This window comes from Trifolium pratense, linkage group LG7, assembly GCF_020283565.1.
Source record: "Trifolium pratense cultivar HEN17-A07 linkage group LG7, ARS_RC_1.1, whole genome shotgun sequence".
NCBI lineage: Eukaryota > Viridiplantae > Streptophyta > Magnoliopsida > Fabales > Fabaceae > Trifolium > Trifolium pratense.
In genome coordinates, this window is record NC_060065.1 from 31,644,641 (window position 1) to 31,666,149 (window position 21,509).

Below are 21,509 nucleotides of genomic sequence, written 5' to 3' on the forward strand. Positions count from 1 at the left end.
CATACATAATTAACAAAATGCAATAGTGTTCTCAATTGAACTAAAATATGGTCCTTCAAGACCAATTCAAGTAAGTGATCATTTTCTTGAGACATGAAATGATCTTTGTTCACATCAAGTGACAATAAATTATATTTGTTAATATCAAATATATTTCATTTCAAACTTTTCTTTAATCAATAGATTTCAAGAACTCTTCAGGAGTTTATGTCATCATATAACAAATTCATTTCCAAAGTGACTTATTCATTTCATTAAGTCATCTCTTCGATAGTTTGAAATGTATGTCTCGTGGAAATTAAATCATTCATGGAGTTTTATATAATCCACGCTAACAAGTGACATATAAATATAGCGTAACACATTTTTCAAATAAATTGAATCTTCCATGTGTTAACAAACTTAATCAAGTAAGAGAAGGATTTTGATTTCACTTCAGGTGAATATTTCTCTTCACAATCAATGGCAAACTTTTACCAATATGCTTAAAAAAATCAAGCTTTTAATGTTTGTATTTCAACATTTTCTATTCACACGAAAATTAATTCGTATCTATCATGTTTTACATCTTCAGGTGTATGGACTGCTGGTCCAAAAATCTTCACTTTGCAAAGTGACTTTAATTACGTAGCAATTGCGTTTTCATTTAGACAATCATTGTCTATAATTCTCAATAGAATTTAGTTCATGATCCTCATTAACTCTTTTCACATATAGCGCTATATTATATATAAAAATATCATCAACGTTGACTTCTTTTCGATTCCATCATATTCCATTCATGACATAATTTTCATTCATGACATAATTCGTCAAGATCTCTTTATTATCATAAATTTCAGGTACCTGAGAAGTTCTTCTGGAACTTAAAACTCAATTATGTCAAATACTCTTTTGAGAGTTTCATATCCTCGCTTGGGTCATCTTTCTTTTTAGCTCCTTTTCTTATTTGAGGATTTTCATTGGAACCGACTGATCTACCACACTTCAGGGTGGTTAAGACTCATCTGCAATATAAGATTGTCCAACAGGGACATCCATTTTGATTGGAGCATTAACAGCTGATATTTGATTTTATACATTTTGCAAATGATTTATCTTTTGAACATTTGGTTCAAACAATGAGGATCAATGTGAGATAATAACAATAATTTATTTCAAGTGATTCATTTGAACTTCTGGTTCATATTTTTCAGCTGCTTATTTCCTCCCCTAATATTGGAAAAATTAACTCATCACTTGATAATTAGCCTACAGGGCTGTAAATAATTCTCCAATTTTTGGCTCAAGATGATTTATAATAGATGGAGATTCATATCAAATACATTTTCTCAATATTCTTTAAGAACCGTTTAAATGCATTCTATTGGAGCAATTGCACATACACAACACATCCAAAAATGCTTATATGGGAATCATGTTTATAAACAAAGTTCAAATTGTAAATTAGGGGAGAACTTATAATAACTAGTTGGCTTGATGCGAATTAGTATCTCAATATACATGTTTGAATGTTCCCAAAATATAAATTAGAAGTTATGATCTCATAAGTATCAGTCATGTAATTAACTTTAGACGTCTAAAGAATCGATCTTCAAGTCCATTTTTTTTTGTATGAACATGCTTACCAGATGTTTCATAGTAATTTCAATTGACATACGATACTTATCAAATATTTTCTAAGAATTTAGAAAATGAGATCTTAGCAAAACTATTTGAGAAAATAATCTCACAAACTTCTGGTTGTGAGTAAATATGCATGTGACCAATTTAGTTGATGCATCAATTCAAGTCACAAAATGTCTAAATGGTCCAGATTCTCAAATTATCAATTTCTTTTGGGAACTAGTAATACATAAAAATTATTAGAATGAAGGAACTTCAGGCCCTTCAATACATTTTTTTCGCATCAGAATAAATCTGGAAGGAAAATGCTATGTATAGCGAAAATTAGATCACGAAATCATCCCGAATGACCTGTCAACAGAAGTGAAATTCCTGGCACACAGTGGACAGGTGTTGCTCAAGGTGTAGCAACACTTGTCTGTTGTAGACAGATGTTGTAACTGGTGCGCCAACACTTGTCTATAAACAGAGCCAATAACATAAAACAACACAAACAGTAAAGTAAATAACACACGAGAGTTGTTAACTCAGTTCAGCCTAAAGCCTACTCTGGGGGATACCAATCCAGGAATGAAGTCCACTATCAGCAGTATTACTTCGAAGCTAAACTCACCCGTTTACAACTTCTCACTTAATCACTACCCAATGACCCTTCTACCTAGGAACTCCTAGATATGAGACCCCGTCCCAATTCCCACCTTAACAACACAGACAGCGTTGTTATTCAATTTCACTATCACAACAGGTGGAGACACACTCCTAAGAAACTAGGATTCACTCTTGCTTAAAAGCTTGCGAGTAAACCACACAACACAATAGAACAATCTCCGTACTTCAAAGCTTAGGAGAAGTTCACACTTACAACTCAATAACACTCAGGTCCTAAGCTTGCATCAATGAGACACAAGAAAGGCTCACAATTAACACTCTAAAATCCTAAAACACACGCTTTGTAAGAACACGATTTTAGATACTTGAAACCATATGCTTGCCTTCGTATTTATAGTAGTAGAATGACTTGGGCTTCAAGACAAAATTAGGGCTTCTAGAATTGCGGCAGCAGTGATATATTTCTGAAAATAATAGTTATATTTTTGAAACCGCAAAAATATATTTTCCAAAAATATAATTCCTTTGGAAAATAAAATTAGGGTTTGGCTGCCTCATGAAACACATTAAACACGTGCGCCTTCCTCTGTAAGAAACCTTAAAACAATTCTTCAAACAGATCTTCAAAAGATTGAGTAGAAAATAATAACATCCAGCTGGCGCGCGCAGAACAGAGTCAGGTGTTGTTCCAAAGTGTAACACCATTTGTCACAACACTTGGGGTCAGCACACTTGTCTCAACACTTGGCTAAAATATGTTTTTGCAAAATGTAGCCAATATACAAAAACCCAACAATCTCCCCCTTTGGCAAATTTTGGCTAAAACAATATTAGACCAGTATAGAGAGATACAGTATTACCTTTCCTTCGAGTCAACATGATCACACAACTAGGAAAGAAAGTAACACATAATAAAAACTACTTCCAGAAGAGATAAGTAGTATCAGAGGCAATGCAACAGCGGAATAAAAACAACTAGCCTCATGGAACAACACAAGGGAGAAATAAACTCCCATAGTAGATGCCAAGAAGTAGGAGAAATAAACTCCTAATAGTTTAACGCGCATTTCTTCAACATAAGAACAACAGGGAAAAATAAATTCCCATAAACATCTGAGAAAAATAAATTCTCAGTCATAGTGGATAGTGGACTCATTAGTCAGGTGCCATAACACTTGGCACAACATTCGTCATCAAATACATTCAGGCGATCAAGAGATAATATCACTCACACTCCCCCTGAATTCATGCATACACACACCAGATAGAGAAACCCTCAGTACATGCATATTACTCACACTCCCCCTCAATTCGAGCATACGAACAATTCATGCAAACACAGTCACCAGATGTGAGAACATCTGTCACCACACTTGTCACACACACACACTACTCCCCCTTTTTAGCCATAATTTAGACAAACATCATGCATAGGAAATAGAAGTGTCAGGGTGCAATTATTACAGACCATAGAGCACACACAGGTGCTAGAAATCCAGGGCCTTGCCCATAAAAGAAACACCAAAAGTACATTAGTAACAGGTAAGAAAATATCAGAAATCATATAGAAGAACTTTCATCAGAGTCCTCCATCACATCCTCAGTGTCATCATCAGAGCCACTAGTTCCTTCACCTTCTTGTCCATCAGGCTCACCCTCAGCAGTCTCAGCAGCTTCCTCAGCCTTGAGGGCTTCAATCACACGATCTATTTTTAGTTTCCTGGCCTCAAGAGCTCTGCTAGTCTCAGTAAGATCAGCAATCATCTGCTTTCTTGAAAGTACACCAGCCTGGACAGATGTGCCAACACCTGCTGCAGCATTTGTCCCATCCAGCAGTCTCTGCTCAATAACCAACACCCCTTTCCTTTTACAAGGAACATCAGTACTTCTCAGAATATCTGGGTGTTGCTCAAGTATTATATTGCATAGCAGAGTGGGGAGAGCAACTGGCTTCTCAACAGCATAGGTCAGGGCATGACTTAAAGTTTCTTGAAAGAAATAGGATCCATAATCAAATTTGGCCTTGGTACCCACAACATATATGAACTTTCCCAATCCTCTGGCTACATCACCTGAATGGGTTGTAGGGACCCAATTGTGTGCAGCTATCCTATTCACAACAGCATAAAATGGAGAGAGAGAAGTTGCAGCCAACTTTGCCTTGCTTGGCCATACCTTGATCCTGCCACCTGTGAGGACCTTGCAGACCTCATTGTCTGTGACTTTTAGAGAATCCCTTTGCAAATATTGGTTGATCACAGTTGGAGAGAATTGAACACACTTCCCACGAACAAATACCTGCCTGTATTCAGGACTTGCTGGATCATTACAGTTTGCAGCCACATTAATCAAAAATTCTTTGACAAGCCTGTCATAGCACTTGTCCAAACCAACCACAGTTTTCATTAATCCAGCATACTCAAGAGCTTCAACCACACTTGGACATTCAAGAATATCATTCTTCAAATTCCTTTCCAGGGCTAACCTCCTGTGATACACATACTTCCATCTTGCAGACCCATTCTCCAGATGAAATGAGACATTATCCAAAGGAGCATAAGGAACAGTTTGAGGAACCTTCTTCCTTCCTATACTCTTCCTAGATGTGCTGCCAGATGCAGCAACATCTGTCTCTGGCTCAAAATCAGAATCACTAGTTGGTGGAGCTTTCCTTTTCCTAGTTTCTGTTCTAGGTATTACCTTACTTACAGGTTTTGGAGGTCCATACATAGGCTTTTTACCAGTATCTTTTCCAGCCTTAGAAGGTTTGGGTGTTTGGACAGGTGTATTAGTAGTCTCTACACCTTTACTAACCCTACTTCTAGTCCTTCTAGCCACACTAGCTTCAGAATTTCCAGGAATAGATTTTTCACTCACAGTTGTTTCATTAACAATGATAACCTCAGGATTTTCATCTACAACCTTATCAGGAACAGTTTCTTTATCAGCATCCTTAAGTTGGGGACTCTCATCAGACTCAGAATAGTCCACCAGATTTTCTTGTGCCAAGGATGTGGGAACATCTGGCACCACATTTGGCGTAGCGCCATGTGTTGCAGCACTTGGCAAAACATGTGTCTCAGCACCAGTTTTTGTGTGAGACTCAGTGGTAACATCAACATTGATCTCAGTAGTAGCATCAACATTAGTATTAACAGCAATAGGGGGGTTAGGAGCACTTTTCCCCAAATTATCAGTCACAGTAGGTTTCTCTAAACCTAGGTTTTCAACAGAATTTGGAACACCAGAGTTTTGATTAAGTGAATTCTTACCAGATGTGTCAACATCGTCCTCTCTAGTATCAACGACAGGAGTAGGAACATCACTTGATGGCAGAGGATCAACATGCAGTTCAGACATTGTATAGGACCTTCTCGATTCAGTTCGCGATTTCTTGCTCTTCTTCTTCGTTTTCTTAATTGAGGAGGAGGGAGATGAAGGATTTGTGCTTGTTCGTGATGATTTTTCCTTCTTCGCAACTGATTTTCTCCTCATAGTTGGACTTATGGAAGGTATGGTGGTGAGAGGAACAGCATTGATTACCACCTTTGGTAGTGATGGAGTAGCATCTGTCTTTGTTGGTGAAGATTTGGCAGAGTTAGACATGATTTGGAATTGAAGTTTTCTGAGAAGAGGAGAAGTCAGAGAAATGTTGATGAGGAAGATAGAGAGTTTTTGAGCGTGAGAGAGAGAATAGATGAATAATGATTGTGGTTGATGGAGGTTGTGGGAAGTTGGATGAGAACTTCCTTGATTAGCGTGTAACTTAAAGTGATGAGAGGTAGTTACACGCATTGCATGCTGTAACTGCTATTTGTCTTCAAAAAGGCAAATTCCAAGTTTGCCTCTCAAATTTTCAAATTGAGTCGCATCTAAAGCCTTTGTAAAAATATCTGCCAACTGTTCTTCAGATGCAATGTGCTCAAGTGTAACAATTTTTTCTTCTACAAGCTCTCTTATAAAATGATGGCGTATATCAATATGCTTAGTCCTACTATGTTGAATAGGATTTTTAGAAATGTTTATAGCACTCAGATTGTCACAGTAAAGTGTCATGACATCTTGCTCCACACTATACTCTTTCAACATTTGTCTCATCCATAACAATTGAGAGCAACTACTCCCAGCTGCTATATATTCTGCTTCAGCTGTTGATAGAGACACACTATTCTGCTTCTTACTAAACCAAGATACTAGATTGTTTCCCAAGAAGAAACATGCACCAGAGGTGCTCTTTCTATCATCAGCACTTCCAGCCCAATCTGCATCACAATATCCAATTAAGGTAGAATCATTACCATGAGAGTATAAAATTCCATAGCCACATGTTCCATTGACATATTTGAAGATCCTCTTTACTTGAGTCAGATGACTCATCTTGGGTTCAGATTGATATCTTGCACAAACACCAACTGCAAACATGATATCAGGCCTGCTAGCTGTGAGATATAGTAAGCTCCCAATCATACTTCTATAGAGACTTTGATCCACATCAACCCCTTTCTCATCTTTGGTAAGCTTCAAGTGTGTAGGTGCAGGTGTCCTTTTGTGGCTACCACCTTCCATTCCAAATTTCTTCACAATGTTTCTTGCATATTTTTCTTGAGAGATAAATATGGTGTCTTCCATTTGTTTGACCTGAAGACCTAAAAAATAAGTTAGCTCACCTACAAGACTCATTTCAAATTCAGATTGCATTTGATGCACAAAATGTTCCACCATTTGTCGCGACATTCCACAAAATACAATATCATCCACATATATCTGAGCTATCATTAGCTTCCCTTTCTCTTCTCTTACAAACAGGGTTTTATCATTACCACCCTTCTTGTATCCATGGCTGACAAGGAATTCAGTCAGTCTTTCATACCATGCTCTAGGAGCTTGTTTCAATCCATAGAGTGCTTTCTTTAATTTGTAAACATGGTTAGGAAAGCTTGGATCTACAAACCCTTTTGGTTGTTCAACATATACCTCTTCATTTAGATAGCCATTTAGGAATGCACTTTTTACATCCATTTGATATAGCTTGAATTTTAAAATGCATGCCACCGCCAAGAGTAATCTTATGGACTCCAAGCGAGCAACTGGAGCAAAAGTTTCATCAAAGTCTACTCCTTCTATCTGGGTGTATCCTTGTGCTACAAGTCTGGCTTTATTTCTAGTAATGTCACCATTTTCATCAGTTTTGTTCTTGTACACCCACTTTGTACCAATAACATTTATACCATCTGGTCTAGGTACTAGATCCCATACCTCACTTCTTTTGAACTGAGTTAGTTCATCCTGCATAGCATTGATCCAGTATTCATTAGTCAAAGCTTCTTTAACATTCTTTGGTTCAATCTTTGATATGAAACATGAATTGGAGATTGCTTCTTTTGATCTTCTTGTTGCAATTCCTTGATTTGGATTTCCAATGACAAGTTCCAGAGGATGATTCTTCTGTGTTCTAGTAGATGGTCCCTTGTTTGGTCTAGGAACCTCTGTAGTAGATTCAGAATGTTGATCAGGTTCAGGTTCAGTTTGATCATCATCAGGTGTTGGGACAGGTGTTATGACATCTGTCTCTTCAGCTGGATCTGCACTTGTTGTATCACTATCATCAACAACAACATTAATTGATTCCATCATAGTTCTTGTTCTGGAGTTAAAAACCCTGTACGCTCTGCTGTTGGTTGAGTAACCTAAAAATATCCCCTCATCACTTTTGGGGTCTAATTTTCTTCTAGGTTCTCTATCTGCCAAAATATAACATTTTGACCCAAACACATGGAAATACTTCACAGTAGGCTTCCTATTCTTCCATAATTCATACAGTGTTGTAGCAGTACCTTTTCTTAATGTTACTCTATTGTGAATGTAACATGCTGTATTCATGGCTTCAGCCCAGAACTTGTAAGGAACATTTTTGGCATGCAACATTACTCTTGCAGATTCCTGTAAGGTTCTATTCTTTCTTTCATCCACACCATTTTGTTGAGGTGTAATTGGTGAAGAAAATTCATGAATTATTCCTTCAGCAGCACAAAAATCAGCAAATTTAGAGTTTTCAAACTCCTTTCCATGGTCACTTCTGATTCTTACAATACCACAGTCTTTCTCCTTTTGAAGTTGTACACAAAGATTTTTGAATTCTTCAAAAGTCTCAGATTTTTCCCTAATGAAATTTACCCAAGTATATCTAGAGAAGTCATCAACAATAACAAGAACATATTTCTTACCTCCAAGACTCTCAACTTGTATGGGACCCATCAGATCCATATGTAGTAACTCAAGAACTCTAGAGGTGGACAAGTGTTGCAACTTTTGGTGCGACACTTTGGTTTGCTTCCCAATCTGACATTCACCACAGATATTGCCTTCCTGTATCTGTAAGATTGGTAGTCCTCTGACAGCTTCTTCTGATATGACTCTCTTCATGCTCTTCAGGTTAAGGTGTCCTAATTTTTGATACCACAGCTTAACCTCTTCATTTTTAGTAAAGAGACATGTAGATACATTACCTTCTTCAAGAGGGATCCACAAGTAGCAATTGTCTTTTGATCTAACACCCCTCATAAGGATGTCTCCTTCATTATTGCTGACCAGACATTCATTTTTTGTAAAGTTGACTTTCATGCCTTGATCACATAGTTGGCTTATACTGATTAGATTGGGAGAACATTTTCAAGTTTTGGTAGATCATGGTCAATAAGTCTTCCAATACCTTTGATTTCCCCCTTTGCTCCATCTCCAAATGTCACAAAACTTGTGGCATAAGATTTTACTTCCTTTAAATATTTTTCAACACCAGTCATGTGTCTGGAACAACCACTATCAAAGTACCAATCTTCTTTTGATGATGCTCTGAGAGATGTATGGGCAATCAAACTTTTCCCACTGCTTTCAGCTGTATACTCCTTGGTATTGGTTGCATCATCTTTTTGCTTCCATTCCATCTTTGTTTTAGTGATGGATTGATCAGATTCTTGTGGAATTTCACTTGGATAACCATACAGTTTGTAGCAATAAGGCCTTATGTGCCCCTTTCTTCCACAGTGATGACATCTCCATGAATGGTACCTGCTTCTTGGTCTAGGTATAAACCTGGGTCTCTGCCATCTTTGCTGATGTGGTGCCACATGTGGCAACACTTGTCTCTGCTGTCTAGGAGACAGGTGTGACGACATCCTGTCATGCATTTTTGGAGACGGTTGTTTACTTATCTCAGGCATATATTTCCCTTCTTTGTTGTAATCCATAATCCTATTAACATTTTTGTATTCATACCCAATGCCTGTTTTGGATCTACTAGGAGCAGGCAAAGTTTCCAGGATTTCATCTAGATCACTTCCTTTGAATAGCCTAAGAACATGCTTCTTTAAATTCTCAAGATGAGAGTTTAATTCAGTTACCTATTCATTCAGATGGGCTATCTCAGTCAGTTGTTTGATCTTGTCAGCTTCTAAGTTGATGATAGTTGCCTTCTGTTCCTCAATGATCTTTAAACTATCTTCCCATTTAGTACTAAATTCAGAGATTCTTGACAAATTAGCAGCTTTCTCAGTTTGCAACTTAGTGATTGTCTCTTTTTGCTCTTCAGAGACTCTGCAGACTTCTGCACTCTTCAGACACAGCTTTTTATATGATTCAGCAAGTTCATCAAAGGTTAGTTCTTCTTCACATGATTCAGTGTCAGATGTGCAAACACTTGTCAATACATGTATAGCTTTTGCAGTATCGGCTTCTCCTTCAGAATCTTCATCTGACCAAGTTACAGTTAACCCCTTCTTTTGTTTCTTCAGAAAGGTTCCACATTCACTTCTAATGTGACCAAACCCCTCACATTCATGGCATTGAACACCTTTATTTGGAGCTGATTTCTCATCTGTTACAGGTTTTCTGAAATTCCTGTAAGTGTTGCGACCAGTGTCAGCTGCACCTGTCTTAGAGCGTTTGTCCATTCTTTTTAGCACCTTATTAAATTGTTTTCCCAAAAGAACCATTGCATCAGAGATGCTTTGTTCAGATTCTGTGTCACTCAGTTGATCTTCTTCCTCAGCATTTGAAACAAAAGCAATACTTTTGTTTTTCTTATCCATCTTTTCATTTGTGGCTACCTCATAGGTTTGTAGTGAACCAACCAGTTCATCTAGCTTCATATCTGTGATATCCTTTGCTTCTTCTATAGCTGTGACTTTCATGTCAAACTTCTTAGGTAGAGACCTGAGCATTTTTCTTACCAGCTTTTCTTCAGGTATCTTTTCACCCAAGGCATCAAATTGATTGTCAAAATCAAGTATGGTCATGTGAAAATCCTGAATGGTTTCATCATCGTTCATTCTTAGATTCTCAAACTTAGTTGTTAGGAGTTGTAGCTTAGACAGCTTCACTTTAGAGGTACCTTCATGAACAGTCTCAAGAATTGTCCAAGCTTCCTTAGCACAGACACACTTTTTGATGAGTCTGAATATGTGCTTGTCAACACCATTATATAGGGCATATAATGCTTTTGAGTTTGCAAGAGCAAGCTCATCTTCTTCTTTGGACCATTCTTCAGCAGATTTCAACTCAAGAGTTGGTTTACCATCTTTGTCCATCTTCACGGGTGGAGTCCATCCTCTCAGAATTGCCTTCCATGTCTTGCTATCAATTTGTTTTAGGAAGGCCATCATGCGGGACTTCCAATAGTCATAGTTTGAAGCGCCAACCAAGAGAGGTGGTCTGGTAACAAAACCTCCTTCTTTGTCCATCCTTGTCAGAAACGATTTCCCTGGAGCTCACCCTAAAATTCAGAACAGGGTGCCTGCTCTGATACCAATTGAAATTCCTGGCACACAGTGGACAGGTGTTGCTCAAGGTGTAGCAACACTTGTCTGTTGTAGACAGATGTTGTAACTGGTGCGCCAACACTTGTCTATAAACAGAGCCAATAACATAAAACAACACAAACAGTAAAGTAAATAACACACGAGAGTTGTTAACCCAGTTCAGCCTAAAGCCTACTCTGGGGGATACCAATCCAGGAATGAAGTCCACTATCAGCAGTATTACTTCGAAGCTAAACTCACCCGTTTACAACTTCTCACTTAATCACTACCCAATGACCCTTCTACCTAGGAACTCCTAGATATGAGACCCCGTCCCAATTCCCACCTTAACAACACAGACAGCGTTGTTATTCAATTTCACTATCACAACAGGTGGAGACACACTCCTAAGAAACTAGGATTCACTCTTGCTTAAAAGCTTGCGAGTAAACCACACAACACAATAGAACAATCTCCGTACTTCAAAGCTTAGGAGAAGTTCACACTTACAACTCAATAACACTCAGGTCCTAAGCTTGCATCAATGAGACACAAGAAAGGCTCACAATTAACACTCTAAAATCCTAAAACACACGCTTTGTAAGAACACGATTTTAGATACTTGAAACCATATGCTTGCCTTCGTATTTATAGTAGTAGAATGACTTGGGCTTCAAGACAAAATTAGGGCTTCTAGAATTGCGGCAGCAGTGATATATTTCTGAAAATAATAGTTATATTTTTGAAACCGCAAAAATATATTTTCCAAAAATATAATTCCTTTGGAAAATAAAACTAGGGTTTGGCTGCCTCATGAAACACATTAAACACGTGCGCCTTCCTCTGTAAGAAACCTTAAAACAATTCTTCAAACAGATCTTCAAAAGATTGAGTAGAAAATAATAACATCCAGCTGGCGCGCGCAGAACAGAGTCAGGTGTTGTTCCAAAGTGTAACACCATTTGTCACAACACTTGGGGTCAGCACACTTGTCTCAACACTTGGCTAAAATATGTTTTTGCAAAATGTAGCCAATATACAAAAACCCAACAAGAAGTGTCCCCACTATTCGATCTCTCTCTTCTTCTTTTTTTTTTTCTTTCAAATTTTTTTTAATAAGCTTTTCTTTGGATGCGGTGATTTTGTGGAACTTGTTGGAGAAGTGAGACTAATTAACCGACAAAAGCTGAGAAGAGAAACCATGTGAACCATTGAATAGAATTGAATCAAGAGATACTCCAGATGGTTGAGGATGATAGTCTAGAGATGGAAACGAAGTGAACCATTGAATAGAATTGAATAATGTTTGCCGTTTCGATCGCCATGGTTGCCACCGGCGATGAACCTGCTAATGACACAAGAATTCCATTCCTTCCACGAGCACAAAGATTACCCATACTATCACTGTTCTGCTAGTTTCCCTTTTCTTTTGCCAAATTTTGCTCTAATTACATTTGCTTCCCACTTCCACAATATCCTATTGTAAATGAAAAATAGCGTACACAACTCATAGTCATCTAAACTTGGTAAAGTTGAGTTTGAGCACAAGAAATTTCATGACCCATCTACAAGCTAAGAACGGTACAACAAATACAAACATGATGTGCGCTGAAAGCAACTAGTTCAAAAGCAATCTTGTGCTAAAAAACAGAGCTTCACACATGAAAAAACAGAGGAATAATAGCTTGTAAACATTGGCAGGTATCTAATTTCTATTTAGGCTAAAAATTAGCTGGTATTGTAGTTAGCAGTGGCAACATGGATCCACACTTGTTAAAATAAGAGGTCCACACTTGTCAAAGAAAAAAGAGGTTCACGTTCTCAAATTAAAAGCATGTCCACGTTCTATGAAAAGAGAGGAAGGTCACGCGCTTCGTGAAAATTTCGGGAAAATAATTTCGGGACATATAGCAGCGCTCAATCTGGAATGACCCAACCGGTCTTGCCAACAATAAATTTCATATGATTTGTAAACTTCTAGTTTACAATAATTCGTGCTTCAATTGCACTAATAAATTAAATATTAAAGTTATTCAAGAAACTTTATGATATATAAATACTCATTTGTACAATCCTTCAAGGATGCAAAGATTATTGAATTCTTCTAGAATTTATAGAGAATAAAAAAAATACAAGAGTTTATTAATTATACACCGTTGAGTTCTTCAAGAACTAAATAATAAATCACTATCAATTTACAATCCTTCAAGATGTAGAATATTGAATTCATCTGGAATTCATCGAAGAGAGAAATAAAATCATGTCTATGTGCAATCCATCAAGGATGCATGATTATTGAAATTCTTCCAGAATTCATAATATAGTGATATTTCATAAGTTCTTCAGGAACTAGATTAGTGAATTCTTCCGGAATTCATGATGGAAAAAAAAATTCTAAGTTCTTCATGAACTAAATTTGTTGAATTCTTCGGGAATTCATAAAATAAATTTATTAGTTCTTCAAGAACTGTATATTATAATAACAATATCTTTTGCGATCCTTTAGGGATGCATAAATATATTCTTCTAAAATATATAATGAATAAATAAATTACATGAACATAATTAAATATTTACAGCATATAAAAAATAATTAAAAAAATTGCATTGTGTATGGATATGCTATTAGTTGTATGTTTAGTTTTGTTTAAGTGTTGTTGTGTGGCATATATTTTCATTATTTTGACTTAAGAATTATAGCAGAGTGAAGCAGTGGATATGACGTACGCATCAAAATAAAATTAAAATAGCCTTCATGTACATACCTTTAGCAGAAAGAAGCAGTACGCATCAAAATAAAATTAAAATAGGCTTTACGGAGATTTTTTTTTTGGTTACAGCTTTACGGAGATTTGAGGCAAAGCCAATAATTAAAAACAAGGGTTCTAAATTATAGCCAAAATTAAATAAACATGTTTATATTCTTTTGGATGATCGAAGTGCCGATGTTTCACCATACATGTGTCGGTCACGAAGCATAACGATGCTTCACCAGACTATTGTCGGTCACGAAACTCAAACAATATCAAACATCCAAGATACATATTATAAATAAATAAATAATTGATCAACATTTTATGTAATATTAATGATCAAAGTGTTATGCTTCACCATACAAATGTCGGATATCACGAAGCGTAAACAACATTGAATCAATTAAATACATAAAGAAATGATGCTTATTTATTTAATTTTATTTGATCTTTATAAGTATACAAGGTTCAAGTGATTGATAATCATATAATAATCAAAAATAAAAACTACTTGTGATTTCATAAAAATAGAATAAGAATTGCGTACCTCAATTAGTTAGAACGTCGTGCTGATAACGTGTTATAAACTAATGTAAATAGAAGCAATAGTATATATAGAGCTGGGTATGCGGGCTAGCCCGCCCCGTTTAACCCGCCCCGCATAAACCCGCATATTAAACGGGGCGAACAAGCCCGTCGGCAAATATAAACGAGTTATAATATTAAGTCCGAGTCCGGTCCGCATAAGCTCGCGGGTTAAACGGTTAACCCGCGGACTATTACCAAAAAAATAAAAAATCACTTTTTATTTCAAAAAATAAACTAAATTAGTAAAATATTGATATAATGAAAGCTTAAAAAAATATATTAATTAATAATTTTATGTTATAACATATAAATTGTAACTAACAAATAAAAATAAATAAAGTTTGTGATATCATTGAATTTACCTATCTTCTCTTTGTAAGTAATGCAACTAAAATCAAACTCAATTGATTTTTATCGTCATTTTTGTACTGTCCATTTTAGTGAGAAAAACTTTTTACATGTACCCAAAAAAGCATAAAAAGATTAACAGATTCAACTTAACTAAATCACATCAAGAAAACCAAATTATTCAAAACATAATAGCGGAAAATACCCCCAAGAAAAATAACTATCCATTTGGACATGTATATTTTAAATACTAGAAAATGTATATACAGCTAAGACAAAGTAAAAGATAGTGAAAAAGAACAAAAGATTATAAGTGGAAGAACATGTTTGAATCCTGATGTTTTGTGTTGTTGTCTACGTGATTAAAATTGAAGTGTGTTGTTGTTTTTTATAATTAGGGTTTAGACTAAGTCTTTTTTTTTTTGTGGTTAAGAAACTTGAATTTGGACATGGACCAAAATTATTTATATCTGATAAATTTTGTAATTAATTATATAAAAAAAAGAAGGCGGGCCACGGGCTAACCCGCGGATTTAACCCGCATAACCCGCGGTTTTAACGGTCAAACCCACACGGGCAAAAATGTAAACGGGCCAAAAAAAATTGGTCTTAAGTCCGTGCGGGCTGCGGGTTAAACGGGTCGGCCCGCGGACCTTGGTCCGTATACCCGGCTCTAAGTATATATGGAGAGGAGAGAAAAGAGAGAAAGAATAGTGTATGATATTCATCACTAGGATTAGGGTTACGATATAGTGATACATAGTATCTATATATAGGTAAACATAATGGGTCAATTACATGGGCCAGGACATCCACTAATAATATTCATAACAATTTATATATATTCTTATTTTGCTTATCGTATATGGTTGTGATTGTCATTCTCACGTTTTGTACCACTCTTGGTCTTGGGATTAGGGGTGTGCATGGTTTGGAAACCACACCACACCACACCACACCTAATTGATGGTTTTGGTTCTAAACCAAAACCATTTCAATAACAAACCGGTTATTTTTTAAAATTAATTTGGATTTGGTTATTAACCGGATCGAACCAATTTATAACCGGTTTGTAATAAAATTTAAGTTATTCACATGATCCAATTTTAAATAGGTTTTTTACTTAAACTAATTTTTTTTATTAGTTGATTAAAAAAAATAGATTTATTAATTATTTTAAAAACATAATTTTTCATTAATTTTATGATTGAATTGGTTTATAATCAACCCACAAAATATTTTTTTTAAACCCAAATTATTTTTTACTAAGCCGAAAACTTATTTTTTATATTGTTTTAAAAATATTTTTTATTATTTAAAAAAAGAGTAATTTTTAAAATTAAAAAATCTGATTTTTAAATACAAAAAAAACTAATAAATAGGAAAAAAATTAAAATACTAAATTTTTGTAAAACTAAAAACATTAAAAACTGATTTTTTAATTATTTTAAAAAAAAAACTGAATTTTTTAATTATTTTTAAAAATTAAAAACATTAAAAACTGATTTTTTTTAATTATTTTTAAAATAATTATTAAAAATCTGATTTTTAAATTAAAATAATATTAAAATAGTATGGGTGGTTGGTGGTGGCCGGCCGCCGGAGCACCACCGCCGGCCACTGGAGCACCACCACCGGCCGACGTGAAAGTCGCCGGAGGTCCGCCAGAAACCGCCGTCCGCCGCCGTCCCGGCCGGAGCGCCGCCGCACCGGCCGTCGGTGGTCCGGCGTTGACCCCCGGTTGACCACCAGTCCTCCACCCCTCTTTTAATTAATTATTTTATTATATAATAAAGAATTTTAAAAAATTGAAGATTGGGCCTGAATTAGCTATTGGGCCTAAATTTTCAAACCAATTCCAAACCAAATTACAAAATGTGGTTATGGTTTATAATTGGTTTTTTTTATTGGAGTGGTGTGATTTTTTTTTTAAATGGATTTTGCAAACTAAAATTGAATATGGATTGGTTAGTAATTTGGTTAAGGATAACCAAATTTTTTGCACACCCCAAGTTGGGATTTCCCTTTCCTATTGAGGCTTCATTCCATTCCTACCGGATTTTACGGTAATAAGGTCTTCAGTATGTGTTTTTCTACCATTTATTTTGTAAAATAGTCTCAAATTCATATATGTAGACAAAATAATAGTAATCGATGTTATATGCACATACATAACAAATCATGCGTGCAACACGTTAACTATTAACTTTTTGTTTTCTCATTTTTAGAGAAGTCAAATCCATATAAACATTACAATGCAACACATGCATTAGGATTAGGGAGTTCAGTTTCCAAACTTGCTATCGGGCCAAATTTGCATTGGAATATGAAATTGCTACTATTGTAAACAATCAAACATCAATGAAGAAATGGAAGGATAATGAAGAATCAGGCAGCAACCTTTATTTGGAAGAAGGACTATAAAAGTGTAGAAAAATTTGAAAATAAAATCAACAGAGAATAAATAACACTTGGGAGTTGACAAATTTATTAGCTAGAGCCCAGAAAAATGGAGTGAATGGTTCTGAACAAAACTCAATGAGAAAGGATAAATAGACAAATTCAAAGATGCATATATGAGAAAAAAACATGAATATGTTGTGTCAAAAGATTTTTTAATTACAGGAGCATGATATGGAGAATTATAGAATCATTCATTGCTAAAAAATAAGTCTCAAATTGAAACCCCGATTATGGCATCTAACCTAACCATTTCGACATTTATTTCAATTGGGCCATGAATTTTGGACTCTGAAATACTATATTTAATTAATTAAACCAAAAACCACATAAACCGATTGAACCAATTGTAGTTGAACACAGTTCAATTCAATTCTCTTGTTCAACCGGATTAGATCCAACACTTTACAGGTCTACAGGAAAATTAACTATGTTAACACAATTGAGGTAGATATTTTTCTAAAATGTAAATCACAACTTTGAGATCATAACATACTAACAGTGCTCATTTTTAAAAAGGTACTGTAATAAGCTAACAAATTACACCATAAAACGTATGTAAAAAAAAATATTAAAACCTAGACTCAAATGTATGATGTATTTTCAGTTATAATTTATTACTAACTAATCCAAGAAGTGCAAACCTCTTAAAACAATACTAAACCCTAGACTCAAACATAAATTTCACTTAAAAAGTGACATTTCTAACATCAAATTCAAAGACAAAACTAAAATTAGATATGACAAGTAGGGTTCATATAATTGTAAGATCAGACTTGAAAATGTAAATGTTATATTCTCATACATAATTCTTGTCAAATACTACATTAACTAAGAGGCACCAATAAGAAAACCATTTTATAGCGAAGATTTTGTGAAACCCATATTGAACAAATGCATGTGTCTAACCAGATAGATAAGCATGCTCCTGTAATAAGATTTTGAAGACCTTGTTGACGACAAATGAGGAAATTTACATCTCCAAAAGACTGTCATAACCATTTTTTTAACAGTAAGCAAGGACTAGTAACATACAACCAAGACATTCTAGTACACAGCACATGCTAGATTAGAGACATTAAAGAACAATATGAAACAGTATAAAACACATGCACACGACAACATAAAAAATAAATAGCAGAATATAAACTAGAGCTAAATTGTCAAACAACTACATCAAAGTACTCAAAAATCCTTTCAACTTGAAGATAACAAATGCATAAACACAAAACAAACGAGTTCCACTGAATCATTCAATACATTGTAATTAAAATTAAAATATAGTCATAATCAAATCCAACCCCAAAATTTCATTAAAACTAAATCTCAAAAAAACATAATAGATTCATAACTAATCTCCCTTCTTTCTGAAGGAGCATCCCTCTGTTAGTCTTGCTTTCCCACCAGTTGGTTGGCACAACACCTGCTGACAGTTACCACAAACAACAACGGTTTGGGAGTGACTGAATACAGTTGTGCTGCATACAAAAAAAAAATAAGCATTAAGAACAAGATACTAATAAAAATACCACAGCTGTTAAAAAAAACTAATAAAAATATCACAAACAAATTTTCAATTCTAATTTCTAATAACAAGATACTAATAAAAATAACTTTAATAACAAAAAGCAGGGTTAAAACTGTAAGTGTTTTTATTCACTATATAATATATAACTTATTTTTAGCAGTTATAATTCAGACACTACAAATAACAAAACTAGAAACTCTTACTAGCTTATTTGCAGCTTATAGCAAAAGCACTTATCAGGACAAGTGCTTATGTATAAGCTTCGATAAGCTATTTCTATAACAAAAAATTTGATAACGATAAATTGTTCAATTTTGACAAGTTATATAAGTTAAAATCACTAATGAAAAATGTCCTAAGTTGTTTTTAACTTCCCAGAGAGAGGGAGTAAAAAGTGGATATATGACTAAGATACTATTTATTTAACCCTAAAAAGTTGTACAATCATAATCAAAGTTAATTCTACCATTCTATTTCATCAGAAAGCATGTAAAAAAAATCTATCTATTTTCTATCCAAAAATGTTAAAAATTAGGTCTTTAACCCTAATCAAAGAGCCGCAAACGATTTTAATAGGACTTACATGTTAAAGCAGCCTTGGCACTTAACATCCTACAACAAACAAATCCAAAGAGAAAATAAAAACCAATCAGATTACAAATCGACAATAAAAAATATTAAAAAAAAAATTAATATGAATAAAGAAAGATTATTGATGAAAAATCGGTTACCATGAAGAAGGAATTAGGGGAAGGAACAAGTCTTTTGAGTTTGTGCTTCCTCTTTTCGAGTTCAGCAGGTGGATTCAACAGATCAATGTCATTTTGAAGAACCTGAAAAAGATCAAAATCAGAATCGGAAACGCAACAATTAGAATCGAAACATGTTGAAAATAAGAAATCGAGAAAAAATTGAAAAGAAAAAGGTTGATTGATTACCATTGTTGTGAGCGCCGGTCTCTGATTAAACCCTAGAAATTCTGGAAGATTGAGGAGGCGCAGCTTGGTTGAAGGTGAATCTATGAGAGAGTTTGCGTTATATATATAGGTGTGTAAAGTGTATTAGCCCTTGGATTGGGAAGGTTAGTTAATCGCAGCTGTTAGTTTGGTCCTTGAGTTACAATTACTCTTTTGCCCCTGTCTCCCACTATAGTACTTAGTGGTCTACTAATTGCCATTTATGTGTTAGATTTGTAATTTCAAAACCTCACATTTTTTATTTTTTTTTTCTATATAAAAGGGGCATATTTTCTTATATAACAAAAAATGTATAAAAAAAAAATCTTATATAACAAAAAAGGGGCATTATTTTATTTTTTATTCATGTATAATATTCTCTTTTATTTAGTTTAGAGTCATTAATAATAGGCATGTTATATTTGTACCAAGAAAAAATTAGGGTTAACGTCAAAAAAGAAAAACAAAAAAATTAGGCTTGTTTTTTTCTTTTACGAAAAAATTAGGTTTGTTTTTTTTTACAAGAAATTAGTCTTGTTTTATTCATGTAAAATGTTTATTTAGTAAATATAACTCGCTTGATAGAAATATTACATGTAATCTATAAAAATTGGAGTTCAAACTTTTTTTTAGTTTATAATGAGCTGAAAATCGAACTTAGCACCTATAACGTACAACTCAAAACCCTCACCATTAGACCAAATATAATGGCTTGATTGGAGTTCAGACTTTTTCTTTTGAAACAAATTGGAGTTCAAACTTTAATACACTTTTTTTACACATTTTGATACAGATATTTGTTCACCTAAAGGTAAAATTTTAGTCACTGAGCATTTATTAATATGAAGTTTTGTCACAAAAATGAATCCTATACATCTACAAAGTACTACCTCGAGTCCTTATTATAAGAAAAAATTTACTTTATAGATTCATAGAATGTTTGATGTATCTAGTTCATAATATGGTCTAGATATATAAAATATTATATGAATTTAAAAAACATAATTTTTCTTGTAATAAGGACAGGAGGAAATAGTATTTAGCATGCATAAATTAATAAATTTGTGTACCATTAAAAAGTTAGGGATAATAAATTCATATTTCGCTTAGGGCATTTAAAATCTCGGGGATATATATTTCAGACTCAACAAGTATATCCTAACAATTTGGTGCACTAAAAATATTATAGGTCTTGTTTGAATATCATTTCTCACTTTCGCATTAAAATTATTTTGTTTATTGATATTTTGTTTGAATATAAAGGGAGAAATAAATCCTTCGAGCTATTAATGTATATTAGCATTACAAATGCTTCTATTTGATAATTTCACTAGCTATCTTTTATACAATTGTACCTCGGTCTCAAAAATCATCATTGGCTCAATTTTTAAAAAAAGCGCAAGGAAATGGTTGAACAAGTCTCGTGTGGACAAACCATTTGGCCACACACACATGTTTAATAAAAAATAGAAAAAGAAAATATTAAATGATATGTATTTTTATGTGAATGAATGAAACTAAATAGGTTCAAATACTTATTTTTTTGAGGGAAGGTTCCAATACTTATGTCCACGGAATACTTGCTCGTGAAAGATTAGTATTGATTTTTTTTTTCCTCATCAAAACGGAAACCTAATTATCATCCTTGAATAGTGCTAAAACTAGTTGAATGCCTTCATGGAATGGGCTTCTTATTCTAGTGTCCAATTAATCATCCATCACCATGCCTTAAATAATTTTCGTTTCTTAAATATCCCCTAAATTATTTTGATTAAAACTAACTGTCCTACAAGTGTGTCAGTCACAGTAATGTGACAACTAGTATCACTAAGCTTGCATGAAATTGGTA

The 21,509-nt window shown here is 34.4% G+C and overlaps 1 protein-coding gene across 1 annotated transcript; it reads right to left on the reverse strand.

Moving 5' to 3' along the window:
• Window positions 1-18,358: 18,358 nt before the first annotated feature.
• LOC123899949 (40S ribosomal protein S27-2-like) lies at window positions 18,359-19,758 on the reverse strand. The gene is made up of 4 exons (XM_045951223.1): window positions 19,643-19,758; window positions 19,436-19,537; window positions 19,288-19,316; window positions 18,359-18,654 (listed from the first exon to the last, which is right to left on the reverse strand). The coding sequence occupies exons 1-4, from the start codon at window positions 19,643-19,645 to the stop codon at window positions 18,528-18,530; spliced, it is 261 nt and encodes an 86-aa protein (XP_045807179.1). The 5' UTR covers window positions 19,646-19,758; the 3' UTR covers window positions 18,359-18,527.
• Window positions 19,759-21,509: the final 1,751 nt, after the last annotated feature.